Source organism: Schistocerca piceifrons, chromosome X, assembly GCF_021461385.2.
Source record: "Schistocerca piceifrons isolate TAMUIC-IGC-003096 chromosome X, iqSchPice1.1, whole genome shotgun sequence".
In the NCBI taxonomy this organism is placed as follows: Eukaryota; Metazoa; Arthropoda; class Insecta; order Orthoptera; family Acrididae; genus Schistocerca; species Schistocerca piceifrons.
In genome coordinates, this window is record NC_060149.1 from 428,159,346 (window position 1) to 428,178,012 (window position 18,667).

General features: G+C 42.9%; 1 protein-coding gene across 1 annotated transcript in view; it reads left to right on the plus strand.

The window, feature by feature from the left end:
* LOC124722396 (lisH domain-containing protein ARMC9-like) overlaps positions 1 to 18,667 on the plus strand; it is a 209,806-nt gene that overhangs the window by 68,955 nt on the left and 122,184 nt on the right. The window contains exon 10 of the mRNA XM_047247567.1: positions 4,018 to 4,349. Within this exon, the coding sequence (XP_047103523.1) occupies positions 4,018 to 4,349 (332 nt within the window). The remainder of the gene's footprint in view (positions 1 to 4,017; positions 4,350 to 18,667) is intronic.

Here is an 18,667-nt window from a genome sequence, read left to right on the forward strand (position 1 = left end):
TATACAATCTGGACCTGAAGACTTGCCTGTATCAAGCGATTTGAGTTGCTTCACAACCCCTAAGGTATCTACTTCTAAGAAACTCATGCTAGCAGCTGTTCGTGTTTCAAATTCTGGAATATTCCATTCATCTTCCCTGGTGAAGGAATTTCGGAAAACTGCGTTCAATAACTCTGCTTTAGCGGCACAGTCGTCAGTAACAGTGCCATCAGCACTGCGCAGCGAAGGTATTGACTGCGCATTGCCGCTTGTGTACTTTACATACAACCAGAATTTCTTCGGATTTTCTACCAAATTTCGAGACAATGTTTCGCTGTGGAACCTATTAAAGGCATCTCGCAACCATGGGTCACTAAGGGGATTAAAGTATCTTGTGAAACGAAAAGGAAAATGTATCTTTTGGCAAGAACAAGTAGAGAAACTGCAGTAGTTGCGCACTACAAAAATTACTAAGAAAGGTTATTAAAAAATCAAGAAACATGCACATAATGTCAGAAATCAGTATGTCTGACAACAGTTAAGGGAATATGGAATATAGTGAAGCAAGAGACAGGACAACCAACCACAGAAGAGGATAACATTACTATTGAATTGAATGGAAGGCTTACAAATGACAAGTCACAGGCAACAAATGTATTTAATAGTCATTTCTTAAACATAGTAGAAAACATAGGGACCAACAGTTCAAAAGAAAGCTCGCAACAATATATTAAATGTTTAATGTTACTTCTGATTAGATTATGCAGAAAGCTATTTTCAAATAATGATATGAATTTATCATGGAATGGATTAAATTTTATATTGGCATTTGGTTCTTTATACATTTCATTCCAGGTTATTTCTTGTAAACTACTCTTAAAAATATTTGCTCTGTAGTCATTAATGATTCTAACTGACTGCCACTGAGGTGTATCCACACTTTAAGGTGTTATGTCATTTATTCTGACTAACTGTGCATCATGATCAGAGAGAGCATTTGTTACTAGGTAAACAGTTATTTTCATGCTTTGTGCCTCATCAAAGAAAACATTATCAATTAGGGACCTACTGTCTTTATCCACCCGTGTTGGAAAGTTAACTACTGAGAGCAAATTGTAGGATCCAAATAAGGTTTCCAGGTCATTTTTCTTATCAGAATCCTTTAGAAAATTGACATTGAACTCGCCACAGACTATTAACTGCTTGCTGATGCCTGACAGACAGCACAGTAAAGAATCTATCAACTTAATGATGCCTTCTACTTCATTCACACTAGCTTCAGTTGCACATTCAGATCAAATATGACATCTGAGCACTACACCAATCTCTCTCAGTTTAGTTAGAACATGAGTAAACCTTCTTAAATATGGAACCCTGTCATATTCTCTTCAATCAGCAGCTGTGTTTGCATTAAAAAACCAATACATGAATACCATATCAGCATACTTGTAATTTGTAAATATGTGGGATATACTTAAACAATGCAGAACAATTAGCCAACAAATCATTCAAAATTCAGTTTCATAAAATTAAGGCCAGCTTTACAAACCTGGTCAGAGAGCTGTGCCTGTTAAAGTGCCACTTCCGGGACAGAGCGGTTCACCAGCCCAGCATCAAATCTGCCTGGTGGATTCATGATGAGGGCTGGTGGACCAACCAGCCTAGATATGATTTCTAGATGATTTCCCACTAAGTGAGTACTAGGCTGGCACCCAAGTCCAACTTCAGTTACTTGATTTTGCAAACATTTTGAAAAATTACTTCTTACTTCCGCATGAATGATACCACAGACAGACAGCTGCGACACACACCTTCTGTCCCAGAAGGTAACAAGGTGGCAACAAGAAAAGAAGATTGAGCCACCTCCTTAAATTAACCATGCAAAATCTGTAAATAATAGTGGCAACCCTTTAACGATGTGGGACAAATGCTCAAGAAGAATAAGAAGTACAATTTTACAAATTGAACATAAAGTCAGAAATTATGATAAGTAAATTAGCCCAGAGCTACTGAAATGGAAACTTCTTTCTGTAACCAGCTGTATCTGTGTAATCAATAAAAATTGGATGCATGCTATGTGGACTGTGTTGTAAGTCTGTCTCTTCAACAACATGGATTTTGCTAAGCACAACTTACATACAATTAAATCACAGAACATAACCGCACTTGACTTCTCTGGAAATACACAAAACAAATGACTGATAGAGGTGAATACTTCATGGTCAATATTGTACTTTGGATGCTTGTTGAAAAATTCACAAGTAATTGTCAGTTCGACTGCAAAACAACCTACAAATTTGGTCTCATGTTCAGGTGTAAACACACTCAAAAACTCATCCCATACAGGTACAGAAACCAGCCACTGGTTTTGAATGTGTAGCTTGTTACTGATGGTGCTGTTTTACTGGTATACATTTACAGGCAAGGCAAACAGTTGGCACAAAGGAATAATGTTTTCATTTTTGCTTCAGCCATTCTTTGATAACTTTCTGATCCAGGCTCTAAATTTTCCATGAATGGATTATATTGTATGTACTTTCTACAAGTAAGCAGATAAATATACTAAACCACATAAAATTTACATGAGAATAAATTGTACAGATTTTATGAGCTAAAAATGCACTACTTTACTCACTTGATTGATAGACTGCTCAGTTGATGCGGAAGAATGAGGTACTAGTGTAGGCTACATATCTTTGTATTCCCCTGTCTACAATTTTAGATATGCTTTTGGTATTTGATGTGGTTAACTGGTTGTATACAACTGAACATGGCATGTCAGTTGTTTCATACACTGAGAAGACAAAAGTCATGGGATAGCAATATGCACATATGCAGGTTGTGGTAATATCACATACACAACGGATAAAAGGGCAGTGCATTGGCAGAACTGTCATTTGTACTCAGTTGATTTGTGTGAAAAGGTGTCTGACATGGTTATGGCCACACAACAGAAATTAGCAGACTTTGAACGTGGAACGTTAGTTAGAGCGAGACACATGGGACATTCCATTTTGGAAATCATAAGGAAATTCAGTATTCCAAGATCCACAGCGTCAAGAGTGTTCCAAGAACACTGAATTTTAGGCATTACCCCTCACCGTGGACAACACAGTGGGTGGTGGCCTTCACTTGATGACCAAGAGCAGTGGCATTTGTGTAGAGTTTTCCGTGGTAATGGAAAAGCAGCAATGCATGAAATAAATGCAGAACTCAATGTGGGATGCATGACAAATGTATCCATTAGGACAGTGTGGTGAAATTTGGTGTTAATGGGCTATGGCAGTAGATGACCGATAAGAATGTCTTTGCTAACAGCTTGACATCGCCTGTAGCACCTCTCCTGGGCTTGTAACCACATTGGTTGTACATGGATGACTGGAAAAATGTGCATGGTCAAATGAGTCCTGGTTTCAGTTGGTAAGAGCTGGTGGTAGGGTTTGAATACGGTGAAGACCCCATGAAGTCATGAATGCAAGTTGTCAACAAGGCACTGTACCAGCTGGTGGTACTCCGTAAAGGCATGGGCTCTGTTTACTTGGAATGGACTGGCTCATCTGGTCCAACTGAATTGGTCATTGACTGGAAATGGTTATGTTCAGCTATTTGGAGACCATTTGCAGCCATTCATGGACTTAATGTCCCCAAACAACAAAGGAATTTTTATGGATGACAGTGCATCATGTCACCGGGCCACAGTTGTTTGTGATTGATTGGAAGAACATTCTGGACCCTGAGCAAATGATTTGGCCACCCAGACTACCCAGCATGAATACCACCAATCATTTATGGGACATACTCAAGAGTCATTTCATGCGCAAAATCCTGCATTGGAAACGCTTTCCCCATTATGGATGGCTGTAGTGGTAGCGTGGATCAGTGTTGAGTTGCTGCACTATTCTGGGCAGAAGAAGGCCTGGCATTATATTAGGTGGTATCCCATGACTTTTGTCGCCTCAGTGTATGTCATATTGTTTCATAAAAGTAGTAGTTTCTTTCTCCATTGTAATATCCCTAATATTGTTTTCATTTCATTAGCGTATCACACAAAATTCTCTTGAGGAACGTGAAGCAGCACTGGGAGCATATTCTCGACATGATGTTCTCTCTTTGCGACTGAATCGGTGTCAGCTACTGGCAACACAGCTTATACCAACAGACGTAGCTACACCACATCCACTTCAGCAGGCAGCTGCAAGATTACTAAATACTTTGGCATCACTTCATACAGGAAGGGATTATCTCTGTTCAGCTGGACGCCCTCTTATTGATACTGTGATTGAATGTATCTCGGGTCACAATCCAGCAGTTAATGTTGATACTGTCACAACAGACATGCTGCTAGCTGCATTGCAAAAGCTGTCACTCAGGTAATATATGAACCTCATATCATAGTACTTTTCTATTTGTTTGGCAGTTTTAGAAACAAGAAATTGTCTAATGTTACTGGCTCTGATTATTATTGATGTTATTGTTTTAGTGTTGTTTGCTACTTCCACTCTGTTTGGTTGTAATCCACATGGGAACTCACAATGTACATAAGCTATTTCTCTATTATGTGTGCGTAGCATGATTACCAACACATTGCCTATTATTTTGTTTTCAGGTGCTCAGCATCCCTTTTGTAGTAAGAATCACGATAGGCAAATAACTCATGTATGAAGTGCTGATGGAAGTAATGTTTTGGAATCTTAGGGTCTCCAGTGTCCCATTTATAAAAGTGTAAATTTGTCATTGCTTACTGAGCAGATGCACATTCCAGCTGCTTTTATCTTCTTCCTTCTCCAACTGGTCCTTTATTTTTATTTAATAGGGAAAATTGATGTTAGCAAGTGTACATCTATTGAGTGGGGCAATGAAATGGGCAATTTGGTTACCCTGGAAATAGTGTGTTATGTCAGAAATCAGAAAATGGCAGTGGTGCCATTTGGACAACAAACCTTTGCCATTGATCCTGATACTGATGCTAGGTCAAGATGGCATCATGGACTGGTGAACAATTACATGGTCACTAAGCATGTATTTCATGCACATTACACTCTAGCACATCATACCCTAGTTCTTTTGGCACATTCTATCAAAGTGTGGGAACAAAACTTTGAGGAAATGGGTGACATGGTGCAAAAGAGGGGTTGGACTGCAAAACCCTAGTGCACACCAGAGAATGTTGCAGGAGTGGAAGAAGCTTTCAGCCAAAGTCATAGGCATTCTGCATGCAAGCATGCACTGCAACTAGACATATTGAATTGCTGTGTACAGGTAATATTGCACAAGGAACTGCAATATCTCCCATACAAAATCCAGAGAATGGGAAAACTGAATGCAGGTGACCTCCCAAAGGGACTAAGCTTTTCGGAGCTCACGAATGACAATCCTGGCCTTTGTGACAATCTGATCATGAACAATGAGGCCAATTTTTATGTCAAGCTTTGTTAACAAGCAAAACTTTAGATACTGCTCACATGAAAATCTTGAAATGCTTCACAAAATGTCAATTCACAGTCAGAAAGTGGTAGTGTAGTGTGGCATTCCCTGGCGTGTGAGGTCTCCTGACCTTCCAGCATGTGATTTCTTCCACTTGGGGGTCATTTGAAATTTCAGATCTTCCAGTGCAATGTACCACACACCATCCAGGAACTGAAGGCTTAAATTCAGAAGCAAGTTAATCATTTTCAAGTGATGGGCATTTTAAATTGCAAGCAAGCCTTGTAGATTCATGTTTTACTTCTTTTCTATTAATGTGAATAAATTTGTGTCGCTGGTGGAGGTTTCAAAATCACCTGTTTCACTGCTGCACCTGTTACATCTGTATTCTGCAAACCACTGTGAAAGGCATGATGGAGGGTACTTCTAATTGTACTATGTACTAGGAGTCCTTCCATTTCTTTCACATATGGAATGCAAGAAGACTGATTACTTAAGTGTCTCTGTGGAGGCTGTAATTAGTCTGATGCTGTCTTTGTCATTCCTACCAGAGCAATGTATAATTGGTTGTAGTATATTCCTAGATTCCTCACTTAATAGTGCTGTCTCAAAATTTTTAAGTACATTAGAACCCCTATTTAACGTTTTTCTGGGGACCAGAATGTTTTAACCTTAAATGGGGGTTTACCTTAAATCGAGGTTTCAATATAAAGCAAAACTTTTCCAGAACTCTTTGCCTGTATTGACATGACTTGCACCAACACACATAATTTACACAATAACAACAATAAAACAAGGAGATACTTACCCTGCACACTATAGTGTAATTACAACTTTTTTTGTAGCACTAATACAGTAGTCAAAGATCGTAGTTTCCAGCACACTACAAAATTAAAACAACCACAAAATACTTGTACAATTACAGTAATATAATAAACTGAGCTACTTTTCCTGTATACAACACACATTTACACAACTTTCACAGTGCCTCATTTTTTGAAATACCTGTAATCAAAAATGGTAGTCTGCTTTTTAGCACTGTTGGATTTTAGGTTCAAAATGTCCATCTCCAACTGATTTATTCTGTCTACTCGTATAACAGGGTTGTCCACTTTAAATGCTGTTACAAATCTCCGGACAATGTCTATGCTGGCAATAGCTTCACTAAATGACGGTGTTTGCATTTCTTCATCCGTAACATCATCGTCTTCTTCGATATCTTCATCATTCTGCTTTACTTCATCTTCGCAGATTTCCTCAAGATCTCAGATGCATGTAGTGATGGCATCATCACCACAAGCCACAAATCCATCAAAAGTGATGGGTAAATTGTTAGATACCCTCACCCAATCATGCATGTCCACTACTGCTTCGTCACCGTCTTTGTCGTGAGTGCTCATTTCATTAAATACAGCCTTATGAAAGCAATTTGAGATGGTTTCCTTAGTTACCATTTTCCAAGCTCGTATGAGCATATGCGTTCCTTGCAAGATGTTCAATTTAAGCACTTCATTCCTATCAATAAAGGCAAGTGCCTTAAGGACAAGAGCTTTCCGATACTTGCTTTTCAGGCTATGAATAATCCCTAGATCCATGGGCTGGAGTGTGCTAGTGCAATTTGCATGAAAGAAATGCACTTTCACGTACCACAGAAATCCTAAGACTGTTGGATGAGCAGGACACTTGTCCATAAAGAGAACAACCTTCCTGTTTCTAGCACCCATTTGTGCATCAAAAGCTTGTAAGAACTTTTTGAACAAGTCTGCAGTCATCCAAGCACTTTTGTTGCTATAATACTTACATGGCAGCATAGCACTGTTCTTAAAGCAATGTGGTTTGTGGAACTTCCCAGTTACTATGGGATCCAGCTTGTCGCTGCCATCTGCATTGCTGCATAAGAGAACAGTAATTCTCTGCTTGCTCATTCTTCCTCCATGGCATGCTTCTCCTTTAACACTTAAGGTTTTAGAGGGCATGAGTAGGTAAAACAGGCCTGATTCATACACATTCTGAGATTCAAAACCTTCCTAGAGGGGTGGCAGCACCTCTTCTTTTCAGTGTTCAACACTTTCATCACTAACTGCAGCACTCTCTAAGCTTTGAATTCTGTTTGCCCAAGTTTCCCTGATATCGTAGATGCTTTCATTTTTATCAATGCCCCATCGATTGGTAAACTTTCAGCATATGCTCCATTAGCTTCTATTTCATTTCTTCGTACGGCGACTTTTCACCATTTTTTCTCTGCTTTGCTTTTGAACCACACTGTGTTTCTTGATCCAGAATATTTTCCTTATTCTTCAATATTCCTGACAATGAAGACAGTGCAAGTCCCAGGTGTCGAGTCATTTCACTTACGGGTGCATTTGCATTTCTCTCCACTTACCAAATCAAGTTCACTTTCTCCATGACAACTTGGCCGCTTGCAAGCGTGCAAAGCAGCATGAGTGTTAGCACGCTGTACATTGTTAGTCTTCGGCCGTGGTCGGCTAAGTTCGAGCTTGCTCATGCATGTAGTGAGGAATTGATATGGAAGATGATCGATCATGTCCAATATAAATGCTGGAGTTCATAGGTTCTTAAAGCCTGTATTACGTGATGCTTGCATTTGGAGGCAAAGCCTATGGAAGTTCAGAAAAATCCCACTAGAAGCCACTGCAAGTACTGTAATTACCGTATTTAGCCGATTGCAAGCCAACCTCGAATGCAAGCCACACCCCAGAACTGAGACTCAGAAAAAAAACAACAACAAATAAATAAATAAATAAATTTTATCCCGATTTCAAGCCGCACTTAAAAGTGAAAGATATGGCTCATCATATGATGGATAGAGTATTAAGTGGCCCTACCTCTCAGGGATTTGGGACTCTTAAAGTTACAATTACATCACAAGACACTGACAACAGTGAAAATTCACGATATCTATCAAAATACTGTACAGTATTCCGGATCTACAAGCACATGAGCTGTGAGCAGTGACATTGCAGGTGAGCTCGCTGCACTGCATACTGGAACACAGTCGTGATTTTTCATGTTTTATTATTAACGCTAGCTACTCCTTGTCACTACTTTTGTACAAAGCATCATCCTCTGTGCCATCAAGTGCATTAGAAATACAGTATTTTTTAAATGCATGATGAACTGTTTCACTTGGGAGACATTTCCAAGAATGACTAATGCACATGCACGCTTGAGACAAGCTTGCACACTTAACATGTCCTGTAGGCATTAATTGCCTATCTTCTTTCATTAGGCACTGTGTATACATATTTTCTTCTTGTCTATAAAAGGTTTGTCTAAACAAACATCTAACAGATGCAGAATGGACGTCGTCCATTCTGGAATTACAACTAAGTCAGTTTTACCCTCTACTCATTCCCCCCCCCCCCCCACAGCTGGTGTACAGTGACCTGTGTACGAATCTAACACAAGCGTATGTGTCAAAACTAGCAAGGTACCAGGATGACGTTGCCAGACAGGTCTGACCCACTCTAAAACCATGTCCTCCGTGAACGAGCTAATTTCATTAGCACATACAATAACATCTTTAGGAAACACTTCGGACTTCAGTAAAGTTTTCCATGTGAAATGAATGGTGGCAATTTATGGACATTGGCTGTACAAGCTAGCATGAATTTCCGGTGCGCAATTTGATGATGTAGCACTGAAATGCGACAAGTTTTTCCCTGTATTTTTCAAGCCCAATTGCGGCTCCCTTTAAAATCCTGGATTTTTAATTGCTATGAATATTTGAAAAATTGCTAAATTCGCCCATGATAAAAAATACCTTAACATTCGTTACTTGAAACTAACACAATGGCTTCTGTGGCTGCTTCTAGTGACAAAAAACAGCAATAAAGGCCACAAGTGCTTACGGTGGCAACTGGAGGCATTTTTCGGAATTTCTTAGGCTTTGCACCTGAATGCAAACCACAGGTGGTTTTTTGGATTCCGAGAACTGGAAGAAAAGTGCAACTTGCATTTGGGCTGCAAATGTCACTATTGTATTGTTTTCAATATTTAATATTCCTAACACTAAATGCAGGTTTTGTCGTAATGCAAATTACGTTAAATTGAATATAAAATTGCATTGCACTTGTGGAATAATTTTTGGAACTTGAAATTTCTTTCATTAAATGGGGATTTACGCTAAATCGAGGTCATGTAAAATCGGGGTTATACCGTAGTCTTTCATGGGATAGTTGAAGTCTGTCTTCAAGCTCAGCCAGTTCATGTTCTTCAGCACTTCCATGATTCTCTTCAGTGGTTCAAACAAACTTGTGACTATTTATTCTACCTTTGTTTTGTATACTATCTGTTATGTCCTAGCCATTAATGCCAACCGAGCCCGCTGCCAAAAGGTTGGCAGCATCAAAGTCCGGACGCCGTCCGCATAAGCAGCGCCAGCGAGACAGCAAATCGCCGCAAGTCTGCGCGCGCCACCGCTGGCTTCTGGGCTTCCTAAGCGCTGGAGTCCCGAGCGCTAGGACAGTTCTGCATTCGCCGCTCAGTTGTATACTCGCCACCGAATTGTGTACTTGCTAGTCAGTTGTGTGTTCATCGCAGCAGAGTTGTTGTTTGTCGTCAGCCGACGCTGACCTAGCCGCTCCGACTTGAACTAGACAGATTTCTGTAGACACCGAGTTCACTACTGTGTTACTGTATCTTCATTAATAAAAGATAAGTAGCGACTTTTATTTAATATGAGTGTTTGGGATTTCATCTTTCTGTTCACTGTTCCAGCGGACCGGTCGGCCCGCTATTAAAAGTGTGGCGGTGACTTCGTAAGCCATTTCTACAGCCAAGTGTTTGTCGCTACGAACACCGCCACAAAACCGGCGACGAGGTCTTCCGAACTCGTGTGCAGGGCTGGTTCAACTTGTTCTTGTTATACTAATTATAGCGATAAACTTTTGGGGGCTGGTTTAATTTGTGTTCACTATGTCTGCCGAATTACAACAGTTGATCTTGTTACAGAGTCAGCAAATACAAAGTCTGGTGGAAGCAATCGCCAAACAAGCGGCTAATCCTCAAACACAAAAGGAACAAGCACAGGCAGCACCACAGTTCCGGGCTTTTAATGAATCCAGAGAAGAATGGCGAGAATATTTCGCGCAGTTGCAGGCGCACATGTCAGTCTACAAAATCACAGGTACTGAGCGGCAGCTTTATTTAATTTCCACTGCAGACGTGGAAATCTATCGACTACTTTGTAAGTTGTTCCCGGAATCCCAGCCAGAAGCTTTAGACTATGACGTTGTTGTTAACAAGCTTGCTGAGTATTTCGAGTCGCGAGTTCATGTGGCAGCAGCCCGATTCAAGTTCTTCAGATTAAAGAAACTGCCACATCAATCTAATAAACAGTGGTTAACAGATTTACGGGGCCTCACCCGTCAGTGCCGATTTAATTGTGTGTGTGGAGCTTCCTACAGTGATGTCATGTTACGAGACGCTATTACTCAAAACATTGCAGATTCTCGTATTCGTGCTGCTATCTTAAAGTTGCCTGACCCGTCATTAGAGACTGTGATGAACATCATTGAAGCCCAAGATACTTTTGACTATGCTGAGTGTGAGTTAGATCAGCCATGTATTTCTCAAATTGCCTGTGCTAAGCAAGTTACGTCACGCCCGCGGCCCCACCGGCAGAGTCAGACTGTAAACTCTAGCCGGCCGCGGCATGTTAAACACATTCGTCAGCCGCGTGTGCAAAATGATAAAGTTAAGTCTTGCCCTAAGTGTGTTCTTGCTCATCCTCGTGAACGTTGCCCGTTAAGAAACGCGGTTTGTCACTTTTGTCAAAGGAAAGGACACATCCAGACTGTTTGTTTGCGTAAACGCAAGAACCATTCTAGTGCTGCCCAGCCCATGGATATTCATGTTCTTCAAAGCCAGCCCGCCCAGAAGGTCGCGTTTAAAGACTCTTCCACGGTTCGTGTGGGTAATAAACTTGTTCGCAATACGCCACCCACCCAGCCCTCTGCTATGCGACCCAAGCGTAATTCAAACGCTGTAAAAAGAAATGTACAGACTACACGTGAAGCGGGAGTTGTTGTTCCACCCGCCCAACCCACGAGTTGTCGTAAGCAGCGGACACGCGCTAAACGCGCTGATTTTGTGTCTTCCGCCTCCACTGCACCGATCCAGAGACAGTGTAATAAACTATTTGTGAAACTACGCATCCAGGATAAGACCTTCAATTTTCAATTAGACACTGGTGCGTCTGTGACTCTCATAAATAGTGCTACGTATGCGGCTATCGGCCGCCCTAAACTTTCAGCGGCAAAACATTCTTTGGCTACTTATAGTGGCGAACAAATTCCTGTGTTAGGTGTATGTAGCGTGCCAGCCACATTCCGTGGCAATACAAAAACAGTTTCATTCACAGTACTCCGCGCTACAGACAGTGTAAACATTTTCGGATTAGACTGTTTTGACTTGTTTGGCCTGTCTATCCAAGACAATGTGTTGCAAATTAATTCTGTTGTTGTTCCTCAAGACAGCATAACCGAGTTGTGTAAATGATACAGTGACATATTTAAAGACGAACTAGGTTGTGCTGCGAACTTTGCCGCTCATATTACGTTAAAAGATAATGCTCAGCCTCGATTTTGTCGTGCTCGTCCAGTGCCTCACGCCCTCCGGGCACCTGTAGAAGATGAACTTCGTCGTTGGCAAAACAACGGTGTTATTCAACCCGTTTCAGCGAGCCAGTGGGCTTCTCCCTTATTTATTATAAAGAAACAGTCTGGCAAGTTACGTTTGTCTGCTGATTTTAAGTCGACAGTTAATCCTCAGACTGTCATTGATTCTTTTCCTTTGCCTTGACCGGACGAGCTGATGGATAAGTTAGGGGAAGCTCGTTTCTTTTCCAAAATTGATCTCCGTGAAGCATATTTGCAATTGCCCCTCGACGAGCAATCACAACAGTATTTTGTCATAAACACGTCGTTGGGGTTGTTCCGTTTTCTGCGTTTGCCTTTTGGTTGTGTGTCAGCTCCAGCTGTTTTTCAGTGTTTTTTGTCACAACTTCTGGCTAATGTGCCATCGTGTTGCAACTATTTAGACGATATTGTTGTGTCCGGTCGGACGCCTGCTGAACATTTCTGTAATTTGGAGTGTTTGTTTAAAGTGTTGTCTCAGGCAGGCCTACGTTGCAACATCGATAAATGTTCATTTTTCCTTACGGAGCTGGAGTATCTGGGACATGTTATTAATGCTCAAGGCATTCATCCCTCCCAGTCACATTTAGCAGCTATTCGTGATTTGCCCGCCCCTCGCAATCTGCATGAATTGCAAGCAGTTCTTGGCAAATTGACGTATTATATTAGGTTTATACCTAATGCATCACAGATTGCTGCACCGTTGCATCGTCTCCGCCGTAAGAATGTTCCGTTGTGTGGTCAGCTGATTGCCAATCAGCCTTTCAGCAGCTTAAAGAGGCTTTATTGAATGATCGTTGTCTGGTCCATTACGACCCTAACAAGCCTCTGGTGTTAGCTTGTGATGCCTCTTCTTTCGGCCTCGGTGCTGTGTTGTCTCACCGAGTCGGTAACACCGAACGTCCTATTGCGTTCGCATCTAAATTGCTCAACAAAGCTCAGTGTAATTATAGCCAATTGGACAAGGAAGCGTTGGCTATTGTGTTCGGTGTCACAAAATTCCATCACTACCTCTATGGTAGACCATTCTATTTAGTGACAGATCACAAGCCCCTGACGTCACTGTTTCATCCGTCTAAACCAGTTCCTCAGCGGACAGCTCAGAGACTACAACGTTGGGCCCTTTTGTTATCATAATACCAGTATGAGATACTGTATCGCCCTACGGCTCAGCATGCAAACGCTGACGCGCTTTCTCGATTGCCGATTGCTGCGGATGATGTCTTCGATCCCTCCGGGATTTTCCGATTGATTATCGTCAGGTGGCACGTGAGACAGCTACGGATCCTCATCTGAGTTTACTATTACGTTTTGTTCAACGTGGTTGGCCGTCCAAGGCAAAGGACATATCGGATCCTGTGGTTCGTCGCTATTATCCGCAACGTCATCTGTTGTCTGTTTCACACGGAGTTTTGCTGTTACGCACCGAGAATGACCAGCTTCGTGTAGTGGTTCCCCAAGTGCTCCAATCCAAGGTCCTCGACTTGTTGCATCAAGGTCATTGGGGTGTGGTCCGCACCAAGCAGCTTGCCCGCCGTCATTGTACATGGATCGGCATTGATAAGCAGATTATGCAGATGTCTACAGATTGTTCGACATGTGCCGAACACCAAGCTGCTCCGCCTCAACGCTATTTTGAGTGGGCACGCCCTGCCGGTCCATGGCAGCGAGTACATATTGATTTCGCTGGTCCATATTGGAATTCTCATTGGCTCATCGTGATAGATGCATTTAGTAATTTTCCGTTTGTTGTGCCCATGCAGTCTACAACGTCTGCACAAACTATACAGGCGTTGACTTCAATTTTTTGTATTGAGGGTCTTCCAGAAGTTTTAGTATCTGACAATTTACCTCTGCTGACTTTGAAAGTTTTTGTTCTGCCAATGGCATTTGCCATGTTCTTACTCCGCCGTTCCACCCTCAATCGAATGGTGCAGCGGAACATTTTGTACGCACATTCAAGGATCATATGGACCGCCTTCGTGCTACGCACTCTTGTCAGCAGGCCCTCATCACGTTCCTGTCGTCGTACCGGACCACGCCACGCGACGGCCCTTCGCCTGCGAAGCTTCTCCACGGCCGTCGTCATCGCACCCTACTACGGTTGTTGCACCCCCCGGATCGACCCGCCGCTTCTGAGCATCGCACGCGTTTTCAGCGCAACGACGCCGTTTTTTCAGAGTTTATCACGGTCGCCGTCGTTGGGAACGTGGTACCGTGATAAGTGTCCAGGGTCGCGGTTTTTATACTGTTCAAGGTGCTACTAGGGTGCACAGGAGGCATCAGAACCAGTTGCGCCGCGCTGGCCGCCCGGATTCTGCCGCTCGTTCTTTGTCCACAGATTTGGTCCGCGGCGGGTTCCAGCCGCGCCTTCCGACTTCGCTGCCGCCCCCGGGGCAGCAGCAGCAGCCGTCGCCGCTACCACGCCGACAGCCCGTCCCGTTGATGCCTCCCGCGCAGCTTCCTCCGGGAGCGCCCCAGGTGGTCGCTCCGGCGCCTGCGGTCCCTCTTCAGTCGCCACTGCCTTCGGAGCTGATGGACGTCGACCCCTCAGCCGGGCCGCCTTCCCAAGCGGTGGCTGTGCAGCCTGTCCTGCAGCCGCTTTTCTTGGGCACCCCCAAGGAGTCTGACACCGCAGCGCCTTGTCCGGCGCCCACTCAGCAGCCGTCGACGCAGCGTCGGGAGACGCTGCCTCTCTTCGTGGGCCCCGACGCCCCGTCGCGTCCAGTACCAGAAGCTGCGCCCGTGGTCACAGGCGTGCACCCTGACCTCGGTTTTCAGTCGGTGTTTCCCAGGGCCCCGCACAGCCAATGCTGGGGTGCGGACCGGGGACTGCCACCGACAACAGTCTCCGCCCCGGTCTCTTCTGCTACGCCTGCGGCCGGACCCCTCCCCCGCCGTCGACGCTCGCCACGTCATTATTCAACGACGGTGCGGCGATTTGGGGGGGAGGAGTGTTATGTCCTAGCCAGTAATGCCAACCGAGCCCGCTGCCAAAAGGTTGGCAGCATCAAAGTCCGGACGCCGTCCGCATAAGCAGCGCCAGCGAGACAGCAAATCGCCGCAAGTCTGCGCGCGCCACCACTGGCTTCTGGGCTTCTTAAGCGCTGGAGTCCCGAGCGCTAGGACAGTTCTGCATTCGCCGCTCAGTTGTATACTCACCACCGAATTGTGTACTTGCTAGTCAGTTGTGTGTTCATCGCAGCAGAGTTGTTGTTTGTCGTCAGCCGACGCTGACCTAGCCGCTCCGACTTGAACTAGACAGATTTCTGTAGACACCGAGTTCACTACTGTGTTACTGTATCTTCATTAATAAAAGATAAGTAGCGACTTTTATTTAATATGAGTGTTTGGGATTTCATCTTTCTGTTCACTGTTCCAGCGGACCGGTCGGCCCGCTATTAAAAGTGTGGCGGTGACTTCGTAAGCCATTTCTACAGCCAAGTGTTTGTCGCTACGAACACCGCCACAAAACTATCAACATTTTGTGTTAGTCTTATTTGGTATGGATTCCACCCACTTCTAGAATGAGTCACGCGAGTGTTTTGTAAGAAATCTCCTTTGCAGACAGACTGAATTTTCCCAGGATCCTACAAGTGGACCAAAGTCTGTTGTCTGCTTTACACATGACTGAGCCTATGCAGGCATTACATTTCATATCCCTACAAATAGTAACATCTAGGTATTTGTATGATTTGGCTGAATCCTATTGTAACTCACTGGTACTGTACTTATAGGATACTATATTTCTTCATTTTAGTAGGAACTCAGTTTTAAATTTCTGAATATTTAAAGCAAGTTACCAATCTTTTTGCAACACTTTGATATCCTGTCAAGATCCAGCGAATATTTGTGCAGAGATTTTCAGATTGTACTTCAGTATAAATAACTGCATCATCTGCATAAAACCTGGGGTTACTGTTAATATTGTCTGTAAGGTCAAACTACACAACATGAACAGCAAGGGTCCCAATATAATTCCCTGGGGTGTACCTGAAGTTACTTCTGCTTCTGTTGATGGCTCTCTCTTGTATCTGACAATGATTAAAATTCCACACTATTGATATGGGTCTGAGATACTGTGGATGATAAGTAGACACAGTTAATTGTGGCTCCACAGATGGTAACACCCAAACATACAGTGGGCACATTACAAATGATTGAAGCGATTTCATAAATTCATTGTAGCTCCATTCATTGACATATGGTCACGGCACACTACAGATACCTAGAAAAACTCATAAAGTTTTGTTCGGCTGAAGCCGCACTTCAGGTTTCTGCCGCCAGAGCGCTAGAGAGCGCAGTGAGACAAAATGGCGACAGGAGCCAAGAAAGCGTATGTCGTGCTTGAAATGCACTCACATCAGTCAGTCATAACAGTGCGACGACACTTCAGGACGAAGTTCAACAAAGATCCACCAACTGCTAACTCCATTTGGCAGTGGTATGCACAGTTTAAAGCTTCTGGATGCCTCTGTAAGGGGAAATCAATGGGTCGGCCTGCAGTGAGCGAAGAAACGGTTGAACGCGTGCGGGCAAGTTTCACGCGTAGCCCGCTGAAGTCGACGAATAAAGCAAGCAGGGAGTTAAACGTACCACAGCCGACGGTTTGGAAAATCTTACGGAAAAGGCTAAAGCAGAAGCCTTACCGTTTACAATTGCTACAAGCCCTGACACCCGATGACAAAGTCAAACGCTTTGAATTTTTGGCACGGTTGCAACAGCTCATGGAAGAGGATGTGTTCAGTGCGAAACTTGCTTTCAGTGATGAAGCAACATTTTTTCTTAATGGTGAAGTGAACAGAAACAATGTGCGAATCTGGGCAGTAAAGAATCCTCACGCATTCGTGCAGCAAATTCGCAATTCACCAAAAGTTAACGTGTTTTGTGCAATCTCACGGTTTAAAGTTTGCGGCCCCTTTATTTTCTGCGAAAAAAACGTTACAGGACACGTGTATCTGGACATGCTGGAAAATTGGCTCATGCCACAACTGGAGACAGACAACGCTGACTTCATCTTTCAACAGGATGGTGCTCCACCGCACTTCCATCATGATGTTCGACATTTCTTAAACAGGAGATTGGAAAACCGATGGATCGGTCATGGTGATCATGATCAGCAATTCATGTCATGGCCTCCACGCTCTCCCGACTTAACCCCATGCGATTTCTTTCTGTGGGGTTATGTGAAAGATTCAGTGTTTAAACCTCCTCTACCAAGAAACATGCCAGAACTGCGAGCTCGCATCAACGATGCTTTCGAACTCATTGATGGGAACATGCTGCGCTGAGTGTGGGAGGAACTTGATTATCGGCTTGATGTCTGCCAAATCACTAAAGGGGCACATATCGAACATTTGTGAATGCCTAAAAAAACTTTATGAGTTTTTGTATGTGTGTGCAAAGCATTGTGAAAATATCTCAAATAATAAAGTTATTGTAGAGCTGTGAAATCGCTTCAATCATTTGTAATAACCCTGTACTTCAATTTTTGCATGCAGTCACATACTGCCATATGCTTGTTATCACTTGAAGCCTTTAGACCATGCCATTTGATACAGTGTCTGATTGATCTTGTTTGCTTATAACAACCTTGTAGTCTTTGGGCCTCTTTCTAGCCAGCCATTCACTGCATTAACTTTGTTGTTACCATCCACTCAGAACTGTTATTTGCTCCACCTGGTACTCTGTCACTGTGTGCTGAAGGCTACTGCCTATGCTGAGTAGGGTATTAAACTTTCCATCCAAGATACTTCATTATATTAGAGCTCAGAATATGTTCTAAGATTCTACAACAAATATATGTCAATAATATTATTGAATTGTGGCTGTGTGTATCACTTCTCTACTATTCTTTTATATGGGTGTGATCTACTCTTTGTCCTAGTTTAAGCTGAACTTTGTGCTTTGGTAATCATTATTGCTTCAAGAACATCATTGTCACTGATACCATTTTCAATCTTGGTGGATCTGTGTTTCTTGTCTACACTTATCACAACCATTTGTTATAAGGCTACCTACTTATTGAGATGTTACATTGGTTGAGACACTGACTTTATGCAAGAAAAATGGGATTCAAATTCCTCCCCAACCATCCAGGAATAAGTTTTTTTATTTCTGTGTTTACAAAGAGTGTTTATGGGGTCATTCATCTACATATTTAATGCTTTCTTCCTTATGCACTCAGTTAGCAGGCCAGTACTAAGAAAAGAAGGGAGATTGGAGCTATGACGCAATGAAGAATAATTTGACAGAGCACTGAAAGATGCAAATCGAAATGAACACTTGGAGTAGATGACATTCCATTGTTATGGGTTCCACACACATCTGGAATGAGTCACATAAGTGTTTTGTAAGCAATCTCCTTTGTAGATGGATTGAATGTCCCCAGTAACCTACCAATGAACCAAAATCTGCCACTGCATTACATATGACTGAGCCAATGCAATCAGGGTTACAAGGGGGTAACGCTGTTCCTTGAGAAAACATGTCATAACGAAACCAATCCACCTGGAATGCAAGATACATGAGATAGATGAAATATTTTGAAGATTTCAAGAAGACTGTATTAATTCAAATTTCAAAGAAAGTAGCTGCTGATGGAT